At 46.4% G+C, this 20,329-nt stretch overlaps 1 protein-coding gene and 1 long non-coding RNA gene across 3 annotated transcripts in view; one reads left to right on the plus strand and one right to left on the minus strand.

Moving 5' to 3' along the window:
• The window catches only part of LOC132466323 (magnesium transporter protein 1-like), a 28,659-nt gene extending 27,336 nt beyond the window's left edge, over nucleotides 1-1,323 (minus strand). Inside the window, exon 1 of one of the 2 annotated variants that reach the window (XM_060063496.1) lies at nucleotides 1,078-1,323. In XM_060063496.1, the coding sequence (XP_059919479.1) occupies nucleotides 1,078-1,158 (81 nt within the window). In that variant the 5' untranslated portion in view covers nucleotides 1,159-1,323. The remainder of the gene's footprint in view (nucleotides 1-1,077) is intronic. The other variant, XM_060063495.1, reaches the window with a different exon arrangement.
• Nucleotides 1,324-17,423: 16,100 nt separating this feature from the next.
• Nucleotides 17,424-20,018, plus strand: LOC132465655 (uncharacterized). The gene is made up of 2 exons (XR_009527662.1): nucleotides 17,424-17,867; nucleotides 19,766-20,018. It is a non-coding gene; the product is annotated as an uncharacterized LOC132465655 (long non-coding RNA).
• The last annotated feature ends 311 nt before the right edge of the window (nucleotides 20,019-20,329 follow it).

Consider the following 20,329-nt stretch of genomic DNA (forward strand, 5'->3'; position numbering starts at 1 on the left):
GTGTTTCTTTCTGTTCAATAGATAGAACTTCATCAATCCCCTGTAGGAGAAATGTGTTATTGTTTGTCCCTATGAAACAATACGCTATGACGGTAACTCTAAAGTCAAACCGTCCAATCTGAAGGCTCTACTTAACCACTCCCCCTACTCACTTCCAACAATGCAAAGTGAACAGAACTGAGTAGGGGAGGGTGTAGCCTCACTAGTTTGTGAACGACCCAGAGAAACGCAACGCAAATTCAATGTGAACGAACATGCATGAGGCTTTGTAATGAAATCCAGTACGATTTTGAAATTCCCCCCGGACACTTTTTTTTTAAAAGAATGTCTCAAAAAGAGGGCTTGTCCGGGCAAAAGAGGACGTCTGGTTACCCTACGTGCGGGGAATCCATTTGATTCCTACCTGTTCCACTGTTAAATAGCGGCGCAAATTGGTGGGCGCTATACTGGCAATTTTTCTGCGTGAGAAATACGAAGTGTGGCGTGCGAGCGTGTGCATGGGTTGAATTGCGTGTGTCTCACGCCGACGCGTGAGACTTGATAGCCTAACTGTCTTATTAGAAAACTGAATATACATAGTGACCTTCAACCATATGAAAATCCGGGGAAATTAAATGTATCTAGCCTGACAAGTGTCCCACAATGGTACCCGTCGCTAATGCACATTCAAAACCTGGGTAAAGTCGGCCTAGCGTCATGCCTCACCTGGAATGAACATTAATGGTAACCTTACGTAAAAACACATCTTCGTATCACCAAGGATAGAGCTAAATGATTCAAAACCTGCTTTGCATTCCTCAGAATGTGTGTATCAATAATCTAGGCTCGGACTCGAGTAGATCAAATATTAACAGCGAGTTAGACCACTAAATATACAGATAGGTCAGTGTTATCTGAACACAAACATGAAGTTGACTTGAATTCCATAACTAATGATATTATAGATTATATATTAACTACACACGGTCGCGCTCTGATGTGCAGTAGTTGGACGTAATCTATATCCGGAATATGTAATCGAATTCGCTGGGTTACGATTGAACGTTTCGAATTCATTGCAAAGAAAGTAAACATTACCTCTTTTTTCTTCTGCGCATCAGAAGGCATATCATAAAAACTAAAGAGCAAAAGCAATGGAAATACAAAACTAGGAAACATCTTCACCGCCGTCGGTCAAACAGCACACAGATAGATTATAAGCAGAGATTCCTGTCACATTTCCATTGGTCTCCTCGTTCTTCTTCACGTTATGCTACAACCACCAAAAAGGTGCCGTACCTCCCCCTACTGGTCAGAAGTTGCAGTACCTCCATCTACTGGGATAAAATGGACAACGGATTCAAAAATGGCGCCTATTCATTCCTATGTAAACCATGGGAGAGAATCCCAACGAGCCGTTTCTAGGCAGCTCGGTAACAGTGATTTGCGGTAGTCATTTACTCCCCCTTGTGGGAATTTTATGGAATTGTAACTTTGCCAACCATTTATACACCCCAAAACATATGTAAAGCGCAATAGGAGAAGGAAAAAACGGAAAAGCATAACGGACCCCTTTAAAGTAACATTTAAAGGCACCCAGTGCAACTTTCGAGGCTTAAAAATGAACATTCAATTTCTAGTCTTTTTTACACGTAGTAAGTTTCAATAACTCCATACCATTACATACCGACATTTAAGCAGCAAAGATGAGACGTCGTTGTGTGGTGAGAACTGATACAAAATCGATAACAACAACAATGCCGCCATTTTCTTTATTTTTTGTAACCTACAATAAATAAAGCAGGCTTCCAGTCAATGGAAAAATGGCTTCTCCCCACCGGCGATTGTTGTTGTTTACGATTTTCTATCAGTTCTCACCACACAACGACGTCTCATCTTTGCTCCTTGAATGTCGATATGGAATGGTATGGAGTTATTGAAACTTACTATGTGTAAAAAAGACTAGAAATTGAATGTTTATTTTTCATTGAATGTTTACATAAAGTTGCACTGGGTGCCTTTAATAGCAAATAATTTGGAACACTGAACACATTTGAACAGAAAGAATACTATTAAAGTATAGCTAAATTAATAAATTAATAAATAACCAAAGATTGCAGTTGGAGGATGCTTGCAGGTAGGCAAAAACCCTCAACAAGTTTGGTTGGTTTAGTCAAATATCCTATTAGCGCTTTTTATTAGGCTATGTAGCTTAAATAATGACATAATCAGGCCGTATAGAATGCAACATGTTTAATAGCCTAACTTTCAATAGATGGAAAAAAACATGAACGTCGCAATAACGAGGAATGTGTTACGAGTAGCGTATGTGTGTGCGCGAGAATGGCAGTGTGCGTATGTGTGTGTGTGAGTGACGTCAGCGAGTGAGTGGACGAGCGAGGAGAGCGAGCGGTAGCGTGTGTGTCTGCTGAAGAAGAGAACGAGTCCGGTAGAATAAAGTATCCATCCTGTCAATAATCGGTCATCATTCCGAACTATAAGCAGACCAAATGCCGGTCAAATCACACAAAACAATAGAGACTGAGCACAAGGCATAGTTTAATAGTGCATTTATTTTTGAACAGCACATCCGATCAGTGACCTCTGTAATTTTTGTACATTCAGGGTGCACTCACACTCGGCCATCTGGCCGTGGCCGTTGGCCGTTTTCACACCCAACCGTGCTCAAATGGCCCCATTGTTCTCTGGCCTGCACTCACACTAGGCCATCTGGCCGTGGCCGTTGGCTATGGAAAGCCGAGAAGGCCACTAACTGGCCCTAGAATGGCGTGGTAAAAGTGCAAAACCGCACGGAGTAAGGATTCCGTGCGGTTTGGCGTACGGTTTCCGTACGGATTCCGTAAGGTTTTTGAATGACTAATAGCCGCGGCTATTAGTTATTCACTCCGGCTGTTGGTTATTCACTCCGGCTATTAGGTATGCAGAACGAGCCCCTCCCTCTTCTTTGCTGGACCACTACGTTTGAAGGCTGTCTAACCAATCAGTGAAGTGTGTGTGTGTGTGTGTGTGTGTGTGTGTGTGTGTGTGTGTGTGTGTGTGTGTGTGTGTGTGTGTGTGTGTGTGTGTTTTCATGTAGGCTATAGATATAGATTGATTGTCTTGGCTTGCTTGCATCCATGAAATATTGTAATGTTATGGCCTAGCTGGCTACTGCATATCGAGAACAATCTGGGGATGAGGACATCCACGAATATTGACGAGTATTTCGCACACTGCCATCTCAATATATAGCCTAACATATACAAATATATCACTGTACTAGACACAAATGTATTTTCCACTAGCTAGTGGTGGTCATTACATTGTAGTGAAACTAGTAAAGACAACACAGCTTTATGTTACGGCGAAACATGGAGGCACTGCAGCTCTCGACAATGCGTGACAGGTTTAAGTTAGAAAATCTTTGTTTCCTCATCAGATCCCAGTCCATCATGCTTCTGTACTTGTCTGCCGTGCCACCATCATGCCTCATGCATCACCTCTCAGCGCCCTGCCCAGCTTCATCTTATTCCGTTACTCCAGCTCTTTCCAGCTCTTTCATATAAGTGACAAACACGCTCCACCCAAGTGTTTTTAATACTTTATTAATTATGCATGTAAGGTGTGCTTAAGTGGCCTGAAAGGTGCCCATCAATAAAATGCTTTTTATTAATATAACATTATGGCTCCATCAAAAGCAAAGTACACCTGCCATTTACAGTTATCATTTATACCAGGGGTGGGGAACCTTTTTGTCATCAAGGGCCGGATCAATTTTTGTAACTTGTTTGGAGGGCTGCTTTTTTTAGGCCTATAAAAATAGCTCATGTCAAACAAAATTGTTTAATATATATATATATATATATACATATACATAGGCCTATGTTTAAAGGTATATATTTTAAAGCTTATCTCCCTGTGCAACGACATACTGCTTTCTGATTGGCTAATGGGGTGTCCATTAAGTCCATGGAACAGTATACCTTTGACGTAATCCCAGTAGAAAAGTTAAATCAGGTATCATATCAATGCTCTTGAATAGTTACTTACCATTAACAACCAGTAGGCCTATCACCAGAATTAATCAGGTTATTATGCCTTTTATTTTCCTTAATGTAAAGGCATTTCTTAATATTAATAAAAACACATTTTGTGGATTTTGTAAACGGGAGTTAGCGGGAGACTTCTTCGCCACGCTGTGTCCATTAAGTCTGTAGAATTGTAGGCTACACCTCGACGGTCGTTATCCCTTAATTAGGACTTCTCCCATCAAACAACAAAAGCGAACACACACTGAAATAATAATAAAATGAATAGCCTAACAATAAACTAAGTATACGTAAAACATAGCCTGCATCAGGAATAAATGTGGCAAATGCAGACTGAAACGGAGTTAATGATCAAGGTAGATTTATTTTAACATCAGCAATAGAGGAATTGACAAAAAATATTCCAACATTAAAAAAGAACATTACACCTGATTTAACAGTTTAATTTGATAATAACCCTTGTTGGCTAAATCACAAGCGGTGGATAACAGCATGGATTGTATGAAGGTATTATTGTAGCAAAAGTCTTTAGCACCTGTAACTGCAGAATTTGAATGCGTACACTAAAGTCACAGTAAATTTGAAGTCGTATATATTTATTTTGCACCTCTCCTGGAACCGTCACCTTATCGTGGTGGAGAGGTTTGCGTGTCCCTGTGAACCTGAGAGCTGTGTTGTCTGGAGCCTTGTGCTCCTGGTAGGGTCTCTCATGGCAGAGTGGTCTCAGGTGAGGGGCCAGACTAAGAATGGTTCACAAAACTCCAATGAAGAACGAAAAAAGAGGAGATGTGACCCGGCCCGGAGGAAGCCCGGGGCCCCCGTCTGGAGCCAGGCCCAGACGGAGGGCTCGATGGCGAGCGCCTGGTGGCCGGGTTTGCCACGGAGCCCGGTCGGGCACAGCCCGAACAAACTACGTGGCACCCCCCCTCTCTTCATCCCATGGGCCCACCACCTGTGGGAAGACCCGTTGGGGTCGGGTGCGCAGCCACATGGGTGGCAGCGAAGGTCAGGGGTCTCGACGGACCAGACCCGGGCGGCAGAAGCTGGCTCTGGGGACGTGGAACGTCACCTCGCTGTGGGGAAAGGAACCGGAGCTTGTGAGGGAGGTGGAGCGCTATCAGTTAGATCTGGTGGGGCTTACCTCCACGCACAGTCTCAGCTCTGGTACCGTACTCCTGGATAAGGGTTGGACTCTATTCTTCTCCGGAGTTGCCAAGGGCGTGAGGCGCCGGGCGGGTGTGGGGATACTCATAAATCCCCGGCTGAGCGCCGCGGTGTTGGAGTTTACCCCGGTAGACGAGAGGGTTGCCTCCCTGCGCCTAAGGGTTGTAGGAGGGAAAACTCTGACTGTTGTTTGTGCGTATGCACCAAACAGCAGCTCAGAGTACTCGGCCTTCTTGGAGACCCTGAATGGAGTCCTGTATGGGGCTCCAGTAGGGGACTCCGTAGTTCTGCTGGGAGACTTCAACGCCCACGTGGGCAACGATGGAGACACCTGGAGAGGCGTGGTGGGGAGGAACGGCCTCCCTGATCTAAACCCGAGCGGTCGTTTGTTATTGGACTTCTGTGCTAGTCATGGATTATCCATAACAAACACCATGTTCGAACATAAGGGTGCTTATAATTCCCTCAGTACAAACGACAGCAACGAGTTTCCTTTTTGTTTACTGGCAGGATTTATTTGGTTCATCCAGACCGTGAAAACTGTAATCAAAAAACATAATACACAAATACAATAATCACTAGTCAAAATAATAACAAGCCATACAGTAATATCCCAACATTGTCCTGGTAATGTCGTCACTTTCAATTAGGCTACTGTATACACAATACACTTTGGTTACATATAATACAACAAAACACAAAGACCAATCTAACTAAGCCCAACATGTGTTAGCCCTTAACGGTGTTAGCCCTTAGCTGTATAAAAACAATTTAATACAAACAAGAACAGAAAACACACACAAAAAACGTCAGCAAAACATACCTTAGTAGCTGCATTGCAAGAGGAAAGTTGTGTAGCTTGGCATTACTCTGTAGGATTGTTTATCTTGATGCTAAGAGCTATTTTGCAGATGCATCAGCACTGAAAAAACATGTACTAAATCAGCGGACTTTTTTGATGAGTGTTACGCTAAAGTATGTCCTGACGGAAACGGGCGATACAAAAACAAAGGTTCCGCCTTAGAGAACTTTGGTTCCTACCAAAATAAATAACTCAGAAATACCGCGCTGACTGACACAGAGGCAGTTACACTCCCACCAAAACATATCACATGTATATGATTTTCTTCAACTATTGAGAGACAACATACTGCGTAGAAAGGATAAACAAAAAAAACTAAACTTCAGTCCTTGGCTTCCCCAGAGAACGATCACCATGACTGCACCTGTAGTGAGACAGATAGAGAGAGAGAGGGGAGGAAAAGAAAGAGAGAGGTCGGAGTCTTCAGTCTGCTTCCATCAGCGTCACCGTCTTATGGATGGGCCTTTCCAGGTGGACAGGTTTGGAGATACGCTTTCCTTTCTCATCAAGGGTTGAGTCGCTGATGAGCAACTTGAGTCTTCGCACCTTCCCATCCTTTCCTGGGTACACTTCGATAACCTTTGCCATCCTCCACTGGTTACGTGGTGTAGTATCATCTTGCAGGAGTACAACATCGCCGACCTTTGCATTCCTGCGATCTTTGGTCCACTTCTGTCTCTGTTGGAGGCTCAGGAGGTACTCCTTCTTCCATCTTGTCCAAAAGTGGTTGGATAAGAATTGAACTCGACGCCATCTCTTGCGTAGGTATAGATCTTCCTTGACGAACTTCCCAGGAGGTGGAGCGAGTATCGTGGACTTCATGGTCAAAATGTGGTTTGGTGTCAGGGGCTCTGGACTGGATGAATCATTTAGACAATCAGTGCTCAGAGGTCTACTGTTCACTATTGCCATGACTTCATACAGGAACGTTCTTAGAGAGGAGCAGTCAAGCTGCGTAGCTGACTGTTCTAGAATGGACGTCAAGACACTTCTTATGGTGCGAATTTGTCTTTCCCAGACGCCACCCATATGACTTGAAGCTGGGGTGTTCATGATGAACTCACATCCAAGCTGCTTGAGCTCTTCCTGATCCATTTCTTTCAATGCTTCAGCAAACTCTCGTCTTGCTCCGACGAAGTTTGTTCCTTGATCACTTCTTATCTGACGTACCTTTCCACGAATGGCGATGAATGAACGCAATGCGTTAATGAAGGCATCCGTGGTCATATCGTCAAGCATCTCAACGTGAACCGCTCTGGAACACATGCAGGTAAGTAACAATCCATAACGCTTTAGCTCTTTCCTTCCTTCCTTTACGTAAAATGGTCCAAAACAGTCCATACCGCAGTAGGTGAATGGAGGAGCTGTTTCCATTCTGTCCTCTGGAAGGTCTGACATTTTCTGCTGTTCAGTGCATCTTCTGAACTTCCTGCACTTAGTGCACTTGTAGATATGGGATGATACAGCCTTGCTGCAGCCCAGTATCCATATGCCATTAGATCGGAGCGCATTCATGGTCATTCCTCGTCCTTGATGGTACACTCTTTCATGATAGTGCTTGACAAGTAAATTTGACACATGACTGTCCTTTGGAAGGACCGCTGGATGCTTCACCTGTGGATGTAGGGCAGCATGAGTTAAGCGGCCTCCAACTCTGAGGACACCTTGGTCATCCAGGAATGGACTTAACCGGTGCAACTTATTGGCTTTGCCCTTGACTGGCGTCTCCTTGTCACTTTGGAGTAACTGTATATCTTGTGAGAAGGTTGCTTCTTGAACCATCTTGATTATTGTCAACTCCGCTTCTCTCCTTTCCTCCAAACTGCAGGCTTCACAGGACTTTGGCTGAAGCCCTTTAATTTCTTTCACATGGCGCTGGAGTCTGGCGATAGCTTTCACCATTTTGGACCAGTCTGAAAACTTGTGTAGGCGATCTAGCAGCGACTTGACTTCTTTCGCCTGGGTGTCGAGAACCTGGACCTTCTTAAGCTCAGGATCGTCATATGTGATCTCTCCCACCTTGACATCTCCACTTGGTAACTCCTTCTGCCAAAGAAAGTCTGGGCCTGTGAACCAGTTAGAGGATACCAGTTGCTCTGCTGTGAGACCTCTTGAGGCGTAGTCTGCTGGATTATCTTCTGAAGCCACATACTTCCATTGTGTAGACTCTGTGCTTTGCTTGATGCGTTCCACACGATTTGCCACAAACACGTGAAATCTTCTGGCTTCATTATTGATGTAACCAAGGACCACTCTTGAATCAGTCCAGAAGACTTCTTGTAGGCATTCTATTTCCAGTTCTTTCTTGAGCATGTCACTGGTGCGGACAGCTACCACTGCTGCTGACAGCTCGAGTCTTGGTATGGTTGTGACCTTAGTAGGAGCGACTCTCGACTTTCCCATTACAAAGGAACAGTGGACTTCACTTGACGTACTCACTGCTCTGAGGTACGAGCACTCTCCATAGCCTGACTCACTGGCATCGGCGAAATGGTGGAGTTCGTAGTGTTGGACCTTGAAGCTTGATGGAACGTAGCATCTTGGAATCTTCACCTCGGCTAGATTTCGCAGGTCTTGAAGCCAGCTTTCCCACAGAGGTCGTAGGTCATCAGGTAAGGTGTCATCCCAACTGAGCTTGTCACGACACATCTGCTGCAGGATCTGCTTTCCCAACAAGATGAACGGTGCCACAAATCCAAGAGGGTCGTAGACTGAAGCGACTGTGGACAGGACTCCTCTTCGAGTAAGTGGATTCTCCTTGACGATTACTCTGAACTGGAACTCATCAGAATCCACGCACCACTGCACACCGAGTGCTCTTTCCATGTGCAGTTCACCCAGTGCCATGTCCTTGTCTTTGGCAGCTGCAGCACATTCTTCTTTTGGGATTGCGTCTAGGACCTTCTTGCTGTTAGAGATAAACTTATGCAGCCGGAGTTTGCCTGTGCTGCAAAGTTCTCTTGCTTCTTTCCCCAGTTGGATCGCTTGGTCTTCGGATGCTACACTTGACAATCCATCATCCACGTAGAAGTTCCGTTGAATGAACTTTATGGTGTCGTCACTAAAGTTTCCTTGTCCTTCAGCAGCGACATGCTTCAGCCCATAGTTGGCACAGCCAGGTGACGATGCTGCACCAAACAAGTGGACTTTCATCCGATAGATGGAAGGTTGGCTTTCGAGATCTCCATTGTCCCACCAAAGGAACCGCAGGTAATCTTGGTCTTCTGCCTTAACATGGAACTGGTGAAACATGCGTTCGATGTCACACATGATTGCCACAGGACCTCTTCGGAAGCGATACAGAACTCCCACCAAGGTGTTTGTCAACTCAGGACCCGTCAGGAGGTGGTCGTTCAAGGACGTTCCTTGGTACTTGGCGGAGCAATCGAAGACAACACGTATCTTCCCAGGCTTTTGTGGATGATACACCCCATGATGCGGAATGTACCAAGCAGGAGCTTTGTGGATGTCTTCCTCCGGGACCCTTTCTGCATCTCCGCGTCTTATGGTCTCATCCATGAAGGTCTTGTAGTCTTTGTAGTACTGGTCGTTTCTTCTCAGCCTTCTTTCTAGGCACCTGAGACGATGGATAGCACAGATCTTATTATCAGGTAAGTTAGGTCTTTCTTTCTTGAATGGCAGCGGCATTTCGTAATGACCGTCGCTCTTTAACTTGATGCTCTTTTCCATTTTTGACAGGAACCTTAGATCTTCTTGAGAGATGGGGCTGGTTTCCGACTCTCTTTCAACGAAGTCAGACTCCAGCATCTTGATGACATCTGCAGGTAAGAGAACTTCTTTGATCTGTGTCCTACAGACATAGTGCACTTCCTTTGTGAGGTCTGAAGAGGACGGTAGACCTGGCATCACTTGCTTCACCATGACTTGGTGACTTATTCCAATTGCATCTCCATAGTTGAGACACGGGTTGCCATATCCCACTACACTCCAGCCCAAGTCTGTCTTTTGTGCAAACGGCTGGTGTTCCTCACCAGGCACCACTTGTCTTGGAACGAGGGCTTGGGCACAGTTGTAGCCAATTAACAGGCCGACATCACAGCTTTGCTGAGGAGCGATCTCATCTGCAATGTGTTCAAGATGAGGCCATGCTTTCGCCGTATCTGGTGTGGGAATATGGTCTCTGTTTGCAGGGATAAACTCTCTTGAGTAAGTCACTGGAAGAGTGATTATCTTGTCTGAATAAAAACCTCTAACTTGTAGACCAGCTAGCTTCCGACAGGACACGATTGTGTTTCTTGAAGCCAACGTGGAGAGGTTTAGCTGAACTGGTTCACTCCTAGCATTGAGAGCCTTCGCTGTCTCGTCGAGGATAAAGGTTGTGTCACTTTGTGTATCAAGGAGTGCGTACACCAGAACTTCACGACTTGGTACACTTGTAGATGACACCCACACTGGAATTATTGTGGAGGTATGCGTGTCTCCAACATTCTGGATGACTCTAAGTGCCGTCGCCTCACGTGATGGTCTCTCTGACTGGTCTTGTGACTGTTCATTCTTCCTTTCTTTGTACTCTTCTTTGTCTTTGTCACTGTACCTTGCTCTGTCAGATCTTGTAGACATCCTTTCTTCCTTGGTGCGATCGTCATGAAGACAAGTTGGGTGTCTTCTCTCACAGGTGTCGCAGCTGTCTCTTTCTCTACAATCTCTAGATCGGTGGCCAAATTTGAGACAGCCAAAACACAATTTATTTTCTTGAACAAACTTGATTCGCTCCAAGATTGTCCCTTGCATAAACTTGTAACACCTTTGTAGACTGTGTCCTGCCTTCTCACAGAAGACACAGCTTGTGACGACGGCTTTCTCATCTGAGGTGGTTGCTAACACCTTTGCTCCAGGACCTCCGCTCTTTACACACTTGTCTGGAATCCTTTCACTTGGCTTAAGAGCATGAAGAGATGTTATTGGGCTGCAAGCGATTTTAGCTTCACGTGTGAGAAACTTGACAAACTGGCTGAAGCTCGGGAACATGTGAGTGTCTTCTTCTGCTTCTATGACTTTCCTATTCCACCTTGAAGTCACCCAGTCTGGGAGTTTAGAGAGAATTTTCTGGTTCTCGTTGCAATCATTAAGTATTTCAAGACCTCTGATCTGAGACATGGCTGCCTCACAGCAGCGCAGGAAGTCGGCGAGTTCTTGAAGTTCCATACTGCCTTTGGAGCTTATCTTGGGCCAGGCGTCGAGCTTCTCTCTGAAGGCCTTGGCGATGAGGAATGGATTGCCGTATCGCTCTTCTAGGATGTCCCATGCTGCATAATATGCTGGCTCTGTGCCAAGTAAAAAGTAGCTCTCTATGGCCCTTTTAGCAGATCAACCCACATACTTGCGTAGATAATATATCTTCTCTTCAGCTGGTATGTTCTTCCTGTCAACGAGCGTCTGAAAGGACACTTTCCAGTCGTTGAATCGGAGTGGGTCACCACTGAACACTGTAGGTTCAGGTAGAGGAATGCGACTCGCACTGATGGCTTCTGCGAGCGCTTTGACGAGAGCTGTTGTGCCATCTTCATATTTGTTTTCTTGCCTTGCTTGTGCTACAGCTGGTGGTGTAGAATGGTGCCGCAGTGGGCTAGTTTGAGGCTTGACTTCTTCTTTCTTCACAGAGACACGATGGAGAAGAACATTTATAGTTTGAGGCTTGACTTCCTCTTCTTTCTTCACAGAGCCACAATGGAGAAGATAATTTATTTCTTCATCTGAGCCGTCGCCCTTAGTTGCCGGACATGAATGTATACTCTGGTCATATACTTGCTGTCGTGCCTCAGCAGCCTTTAGCTTCTTAATAGTCTCCAATCGATCTAGTTCTCTGCGCTTGGCTTCTAGCACTCTTTGTCTCTCTGCATTTTCAGCCTCTTGTTTGGCTTTTAGCTGAGCGGCTTCAACTTCCAGTCTCTGAAGCTCTTTAATATAATGCTCTTGCTCCAGCTGTACTTCTAAGGTGGCTTTGTTGGCAGCAACCTCAGCAGCTGCACTCTTCCTGCTTGCAGAGGAGCACTTAGTGTGGCGAGAGCTAGTGCCTGTCCTTCCTGAGGCTACAGACATTACCTCTTCAATGACTCAATGTTCTTCATGTCTTTGACTTGTAGTATGCCTATGGGCTGTAGCTTCCTCCCTTGCATCTATAAGGTCCATTGCATCCTTAACCATCTTCTTTGTTACTGTTTCACAGGTGTCGATTTTGCGACGTGTGTTAAGGTCAGGAACCTCAAGGCGTTTCCAATCGTCATAAACGTCATTTAGACTCCTAGAGGTATTGCGTACTTTAGTAATTTGTCCATCTAGCAGGTCGTCTGAGCACTTTCCACTCAGCGCTTGCTTGGCTTCTTTAGTGGCATCCTTCCACTTCTCATAGCACACACTGAACCGATGTGCAACCTTTATTACTTGCTCATCATGCTGTTCTTGACCCTTTTCCGTCATTCTGCGGACTCTTTGGCCTAATGGTGGCTCTTCTGAGGAAGCGGGGTTGTCCACTATGATGCCTTCAGTCGCTTGTGGCTGCACGGTTGAGCTGTGCTCGTGCACACACTCTGTCTTGTCAGGTGCGTGTGACTCCATGTCTGGGAAATGTACATCTGCAATTGTGTGCTCTTCGCCATTTCGGGACATCTTACTTGCCTTACTGTTGTCATTCACTGCTCTTTGGTGCTGTCTTCGTGAGCAGCTAAGTTTTCACTATAATTCCCTCAGTACAAACGACAGCAACGAGTTTCCTTTTTGTTTACTGGCAGGATTTATTTGGTTCATCCAGACCGTGAAAACTGTAATCAAAAAACATAATACACAAATACAATAATCACTAGTCAAAATAATAACAAGCCATACAGTAATATCCCAACATTGTCCTGGTAATGTCGTCACTTTCAATTAGGCTACTGTATACACAATACACTTTGGTTACATATAATACAACAAAACACAAAGACCAATCTAACTAAGCCCAACATGTGTTAGCCCTTAACGGTGTTAGCCCTTAGCTGTATAAAAACAATTTAATACAAACAAGAACAGAAAACACACACAAAAAACGTCAGCAAAACATACCTTAGTAGCTGCATTGCAAGAGGAAAGTTGTGTAGCTTGGCATTACTCTGTAGGATTGTTTATCTTGATGCTAAGAGCTATTTTGCAGATGCATCAGCACTGAAAAAACATGTACTAAATCAGCGGACTTTTTTGATGAGTGTTACGCTAAAGTATGTCCTGACGGAAACGGGCGATACAAAAACAAAGGTTCCGCCTTAGAGAACTTTGGTTCCTACCAAAATAAATAACTCAGAAATACCGCGCTGACTGACACAGAGGCAGTTACAGTGCTCATAAGTGTACCTGGTACCAGAGTACCCTAGGCCGAAGATCGATGATCGATTTCGTGATCGTGTCATCTGATCTGAGGCCGCATGTTTTGGACACTCGGGTAAAGAGAGGGGCGGAACTGTCAACCGACCACCATCTGGTTGTGAGTTGGATCAGGGAATGGGGGAAATTTCCGGATAGACCTGGTAAGCCCAAACGAGTAGTGCGGGTGAACTGGGAACGTCTGGAGGAGGCCCCCGTCCTAGGTATCTTCAACTCACACCTCCGGCGGAGCTTTTCTGGCATTCCTGTGGAGGTTGGGGGCATTGAGCCGGAGTGGGCGGTGTTCAAAGCCTCCATTGCTGAAGCTGCGGTGGCTAGCTGTGGCCTCAGGGTCTTAGGCTCCTCAAGGGGCGGTAACCCTCGGACACCGTGGTGGACTACGGTGGTCAGGGAAGCCGTCCGACTGAAGAAGGAGGCCTTCCGGGATATGATATCCTGGAGGACTCCTGACTCGGTTGCAGGGTACCGACAGGCTCGAAGGGCTGCAGCGGCTGCCGTGTCGGAGGCTAAGCAGCGGGTGTGGGAGAAGTTCGGAGAGGCCATGGAGAAGGACTTTCGGTCGGCACCAAAGTGTTTCTGGAAGACTATCCGGCACCTCAGGAGGGGGAAACGGGGAACCATCCAAGCTGTGTACAGTAAGGATGGGACTCTGTTGACCTCAACTGAGGAGGTCGTCGGACGTTGGAAGGAACACTTTGAGGAACTCCTGAATCCGAATAACACGCCCTCTATGTTGGAGGCAGAGCTCGAGGTTGATGGTGTTTCGTCGTCAATTTCCCTGGTGGAGGTCACTGAGGTAGTCAAACATCTCCGCAGTGGCAAAGCCCCAGGGATTGATGAGATCCAGCCAGAAATGCTAAAGGCTCTGGGTGTTGAGGGGCTGTCATGGTTGACACGCCTATTCAACATCGCGTGGGAGTCGGGTACAGTGCCAAAGGAGTGGCAAACCGGGGTGGTGGTTCCCCTGTTCAAAAAGGGGGACCAGAGAGTGTGTGCCAATTACCGGGGTATCACACTTCTCAGCCTCCCTGGTAAAGTCTACTCCAAGGTGCTGGAAAGGAGGGTTCGGCCGATCGTCGAACCTCAGATTGAAGAGGAACAATGCGGTTTTCGCCCCGGACGTGGAACTACGGACCAGCTCTTCACTCTCGCAAGGATCCTGGAGGGGGCCTGGGAGTATGCCCATCCGGTCTACATGTGTTTTGTGGATCTGGAGAAGGCGTATGACCGGGTCCCCCGGGAGAAACTGTGGGAGGTGCTGCGGGAGTATGGGGGAGGTGCTGCGGGAGTATGGGGTAAGGGGGTCTATCCTCAGGGCCATCCAATCTTTGTACTCCCAAAGCGAGAGCTGTGTTCGTGTTCTCGGCAGCCAGTCAGTTTCGTTCTCAGTGGGTGCTGGTCTCCGCCAGGGCTGCGCCTTGTCACCAATCCTGTTTGTGATATACATGGACAGGATATCGAGGCGTAGTCGTGGTGGGGAGGGGTTGCAGTTCGGTGGTCTGAGGATCTCGTCACTGCTTTTTGCAGATGATGTGGTCCTCATTGGATCATCGGCCTGTGACCTTCAGCACTCACTGGATCGGCTGGCGGCCGAGTGTGAATCGGCTGGGATGAGGATCAGCACCGCTAAATCTGAGGCCATGACTCTTAGCAGGAAACCGGTGGATTGCTTACTCCGGGTAGGAAATGAGTCCTTAGCCCAAGTGAAGGAGTTCAAGTACCTCGGGGTCTTGTTCGCGAGTGAGGGTACTATGGAGCGTGAGATTGGCCGGAGAATCGGAGCAGCGGGGGCGGTATTGCGTTTGCTTTACCGCACCGTTGTAACGAAAAGAGAGCTGAGCCGCAAGGCAAAGCTCTCGATCTACCGGTCGATCTTCGTTCCTATCCTCACCTATGGTCATGAGGGCTGGGTGATGACCGAAAGGACGAGATCGCGGGTACAAGCGGCCGAGATGAGTTTTCTCAGAAGGGTGGCTGGCGTCTCCCTTAGGGATAGGGTGAGAAGCTCAGCCATCCGTGAGGAACTCGGATTAGAGCCGCTGCTCCTTTACTTAGAAAGGAGTCAGCTGAGGTGGTTCGGGCATCTGGTAAGGATGCCCACTGGGCGCCTTCCTTGGGAGGTGTTTCAGGCACGTCCAGTGGGGAGGAGACCTCGGGGAAGACCCAGGACTAGGTGGAGAGATTATATCTCAACACTGGCCTGGGAACGCCTCGGGATCCCCCCGTCAGAGCTGGTCAATGTGGCCCGGGAAAGGGAAGTCTGGGGCCCCCTGCTTGAGCTGCTCCCCCCGCGACCCGACCCCGGATAAGCGGATGACGATGAGGATGAGGAACTAGCTCTATATCCTGACGATTTTAACATGGATTTAAAAACTGCATTACTATTTTTAACTGACGGGACTTTCTACACCGTCCGGTTGTGTGATTACTACCGCTGCTTTGAATGACTGTTGATGCACGCGGTGCCGACTCCGAGCCCGTCTGCACAACGTCTGCAGCAGCAGCAGCCGACAGAGTTTTCGGTTGGACTTGACGGATACTGAGTTTAAAGGGGTAGTTCGGAATTTTGGACATAGGGCCTGATTCCCAAGTGAGCATTGGTATTCTATTAGCCTGGCGATGTCATACTCATAATTCTAGTCAGAATATGAGTCTGAGACCGAACCATTGGGCTGTGATTATAGGGCGGAACCAGGAAGGAAAATGCCTCTTCGCTCAATTGGATAGACCTAAAATCAATCAGAGCAACGTAGTATGTGACGTATGTTGTGCGAAGCACAGCTATTCTCAAACTAACTCAACTGAGCGCACGTTCGAAGAAGTAGAAAAAGAAGATGGACATAAACGATTTATGCCGGTTTTGTAAAAAGAATATAAGGATACACGGACAAATTGGCAACACGGTCAGCATTTTTGAGAAAAAAAGTAAAAGCGCTGCTCTTTGGTGACGTGGTTGATTACGTTAATGTGTATCATCTGTCCATCAACGTATAAAGCCCGCCCTTACAATTTGATTGGTCAGATCACTTTTTGATCTGACCAAATACCTCCCAACGAGCTCAATTCCAGACTGAATCTCCAGACCAAATATTTTGTGGGCGGAGTTCAGGCTGGTATCCAGGCTAGTATTCTATATCACTGGAGACAGTTTTCAACACATTTCATTCAGTCCTTCTAGTTGCAGAGTTCGCTCGTGCTAGGCTAGCGCACGGCAACGGGCAATGCTAGCCTGCTATTAAAAACAGTCTTACCCGGGGATTCCACCGGACGCGTTACGGCAACGTTACGGCTGCGGCACGTCTTGGCCGCGACTTTGCCCTGCTTGCATTTCCACCGGGCGCGTTACGGCAGCGCAATGCTGCCTTGCGAGCCAGCCGTATTCCCGCGAGATCACGAGATCCCGCGATAATCCTAAACCTAATGTACTCACCTTCCACTCCCAAAACTACTGCAATTAAATGCCAGGCTTTGTCCTTTCTGACATTGTTCTTATAAAAAGGATGATTTGAGGCCCTTTGATTGATTGACTGCTGACCTGGTGCCACCGGTCATGACGTAATAATGTTGGTGTTTTATTTATGGTGTTTTATTTTGAAAATGCTCTAGGGCTTTTACTTTTTCACTTCCTGCCCTGATCGATCTGCTCTGTTGAAATTGACGCGGTTCAGCAACGGCTTGCGGCAAAAATAGAAATGCTACGGAATGATAGCGCTGCGGCACGGCGAGCCGCTCCTGGGACGTTGCTGAGACGTTCCGCAGCCGCGCCCTGTGGAAATGGTCTCATTGATTAGAGTGGAACATATCTGCTGCGGTGACCGCGGCCAAGACGTGCCGCTGCCGTAACGTTGCCGTAACGCGTCCGGTGGAATCCCCGGGTTACCCACTCCACAGTACACCCGAGGTAAATCAATTATAACGCCAGACTATAGATTTAAATGACTGTGTTGATAGAATAATGTTAGATATAAAACTAACCTGTGTGAAATGGCCCAATCCCATTTCTAGCCCTTACCCCTTCCCCTTACCCCTTCCCCTTGCCCCTCAATACAGAGGGGTAAAACGTTCCCCTAAGAAATGGGACGCCCCTCCATTACGTGGCTTCATCGTCGCTGACTGCTATGTCAACAGAAGCCACGAGTAGGCATGTTTCAGATCAAGCATACGTTGCGTTGCGTTGCCTCACATAACATAATGAATTAGTGGATAAAAACGTAAGAAATGCTGGCGTTAACTTCCCTATGTGATGCGACGCGTCACATGGCTTTAAAAACTCGCTGGATCTCCATTGTAACTCTGTCCGTCTGCTTTTCTGTGCATGTGCTCTTTCAAATAAATGCAGACATAAGACACTCCCCTCAACATATCAAAACAGCCATAGGATAGGATAGGATAGGATTTTATTTGTTGTCATTGCACATACACACAGGTACACACAGGTGCAACGCCAAACCACTCCCCAGGGAAACAAAAGGCATGCCATAGGGAACAACGAAACCAATTTACTTAGGAACCAATATTTGGTGGAGTTCACATAAAAAAAAGGTATGAACAATGATAAAAAATAAAACAAAATCAAATTAAATTTAGCTCGGCTACACACACACACACACACACACACACACACACACACACACACACACACACACACACACACACACACACACACACACACACACACACACACACACACACACACACACACACCAAATACTAAATTACAACAAAAACAATGGTCTCGTTTGGTTGATACATTCATTAGGCAATTGGTATAATGACACAGACATTCAGTGGGCTATTGAGCTCAACACAGAAATACCGAAGTAGAAAACAGACGCAAGAATGAAAAGATTGAACAACGTAAGACTCACTCCCACTGTTTTCTGGCGATCATTTTCGATTTTAGGAACTCATTGTCCCTGGTCCCCCTGAAATTAATGAGCCGTCTGGTCTCCTGTGGTGTCCCTGAGGTAAAGGTGGAAAGGAAATCTTCAGTTTGACAGGCGAGCGACGTAGCCTAGGTGGCAGCTTTACCGATATCAAAGCAGTGCGCCGGTATAATCAACCAAGGAATAGTAGTAGTAAGCATATCCACTGCACACAAATGCTACTTGAAACCTTAACATGTCATGTCAAGGGATATCGGATATCTATCTCAACAAATAGCGATAGCGGAACACATTAGCATCGGTTTCTAGTGATTCAAAACAAACTTGACTAGTGAATCAAAACAAACTTGACTAGTGATTCAAAACTAACTTCACAATTAAAAACCGCTCAAAAATAGTATTATTACACCAGTTTGCCGTAATTAAAGTGCTGAAAATACTTACATTTGTGCGTGTCCCTCGCTTGAACCATCGCTGCTGTTTGTTTATTTGGCGATTTCGGTTGGCCACTAGAGAGCGCTAAAATCTTGTATAGTTCAACGGTTATTTACCGTTATGTCATGTTTTATATCGAGCTCAGAGATCGCATTGTCCGTGTATGACTTCGAGCTGAATATACAGTCAACTTTACATCATGAGTCCGAATGATAACAACTAGTAAAAATGCATTTTCGGCCGGATTTTCCTCGAAGCCCTCCCTTTGAAGTGTGGTCCTTGGATAGCTTCGTTTCAAGCTACGTTTTGGCTTCGTTTCAAGGGCTACGTAGCCTTTTGTCTTCGCCCTACCCCTTAACCAAAATGAGAATTGGGACACCCTTACCCCTTCAAACCAAGGGGGAGGGGTAAGGCGGAGGGGTAAGGGGTAGAAATGGGACGCACCCTAAGGCCCAATCCCATTTCTAGCCCTTACCCCTTCCCCTTACCCCTCCCCCTTACCCCTTCCCCTTGCCCCTCAATACAGAGGGGTAAAACGTTCCCCTAAGAAATGGGACGCCCCTCCATTACGTGGCTTCATCGTCGCTGACTGCTATGTCAACAGAAGCCACGAGTAGGCATGTTTCAGATCAAGCATACGTTGCGTTGCGTTGCCTCACATAACATAATGAATTAGTGGATAAAAACGTCAGAAATGCTGGCGTTAACTTCCCTATGTGATGCGACGCGTCACATGGCTTTAAAAACTCGCTGGATCTCCATTGTAACTCTGTCCGTCTGCTTTTCTGTGCATATGCTCTTTCAAATAAATGCAGACATAAGACACTCCCCTCAACATATCAAAACATTGCCATAGGATAGGATAGGATTTTATTTGTTGTCATTGCACACAGGTGCACACAGGTGCACACAGGTGCACACAGGTGCACACAGGTGCACACAGGTGCACACAGGTGCACACAGGTGCACACAGGTGCACACAGGTGCACACAGGTGCACACAGGTGCACACAGGTGCACACAGGTGCAACGCCAAACCACTCCCCAGGGAAACAAAAGGCATGCCATAGGGAACAACGAAACCAACTTACTTAGGAACCAATATTTGGTGGAGTTCACATAAAAAAAGGTATGAACAATGATAAAAAATAAAACAAAATCAAATTCAATTTAGCTCGGCTACACACACACACACACACACACACACACACACACACACACACACACACACACACACACACACACACACACACACCAAAATACTAAATTACAACAAAAACAATGGTCTCGTTTGGTTGATACATTCATTAGGCAATTGGTATAATGACACAGACATTCAGTGGGCTATTGAGCTCAACACAGAAATACCAAAGTAGAAAACAGACGCAAGAATGAAAAGATTGAACAACGTAAGACTCACTCCCACTGTTTTCTGGCGATCATTTTCGATTTTAGGAACTCATTGTCCCTGGTCCCCCTGAAATTAATGAGCCGTCTGGTCTCCTGTGGTGTCCCTGAGGTAAAGGTGGAAAGGAAATCTTCAGTTTGACAGGCGAGCGACGTAGCCTAGGTGGCAGC

Source organism: Gadus macrocephalus, chromosome 10 (assembly GCF_031168955.1).
Source record: "Gadus macrocephalus chromosome 10, ASM3116895v1".
Lineage (NCBI taxonomy): Eukaryota > Metazoa > Chordata > Actinopteri > Gadiformes > Gadidae > Gadus > Gadus macrocephalus.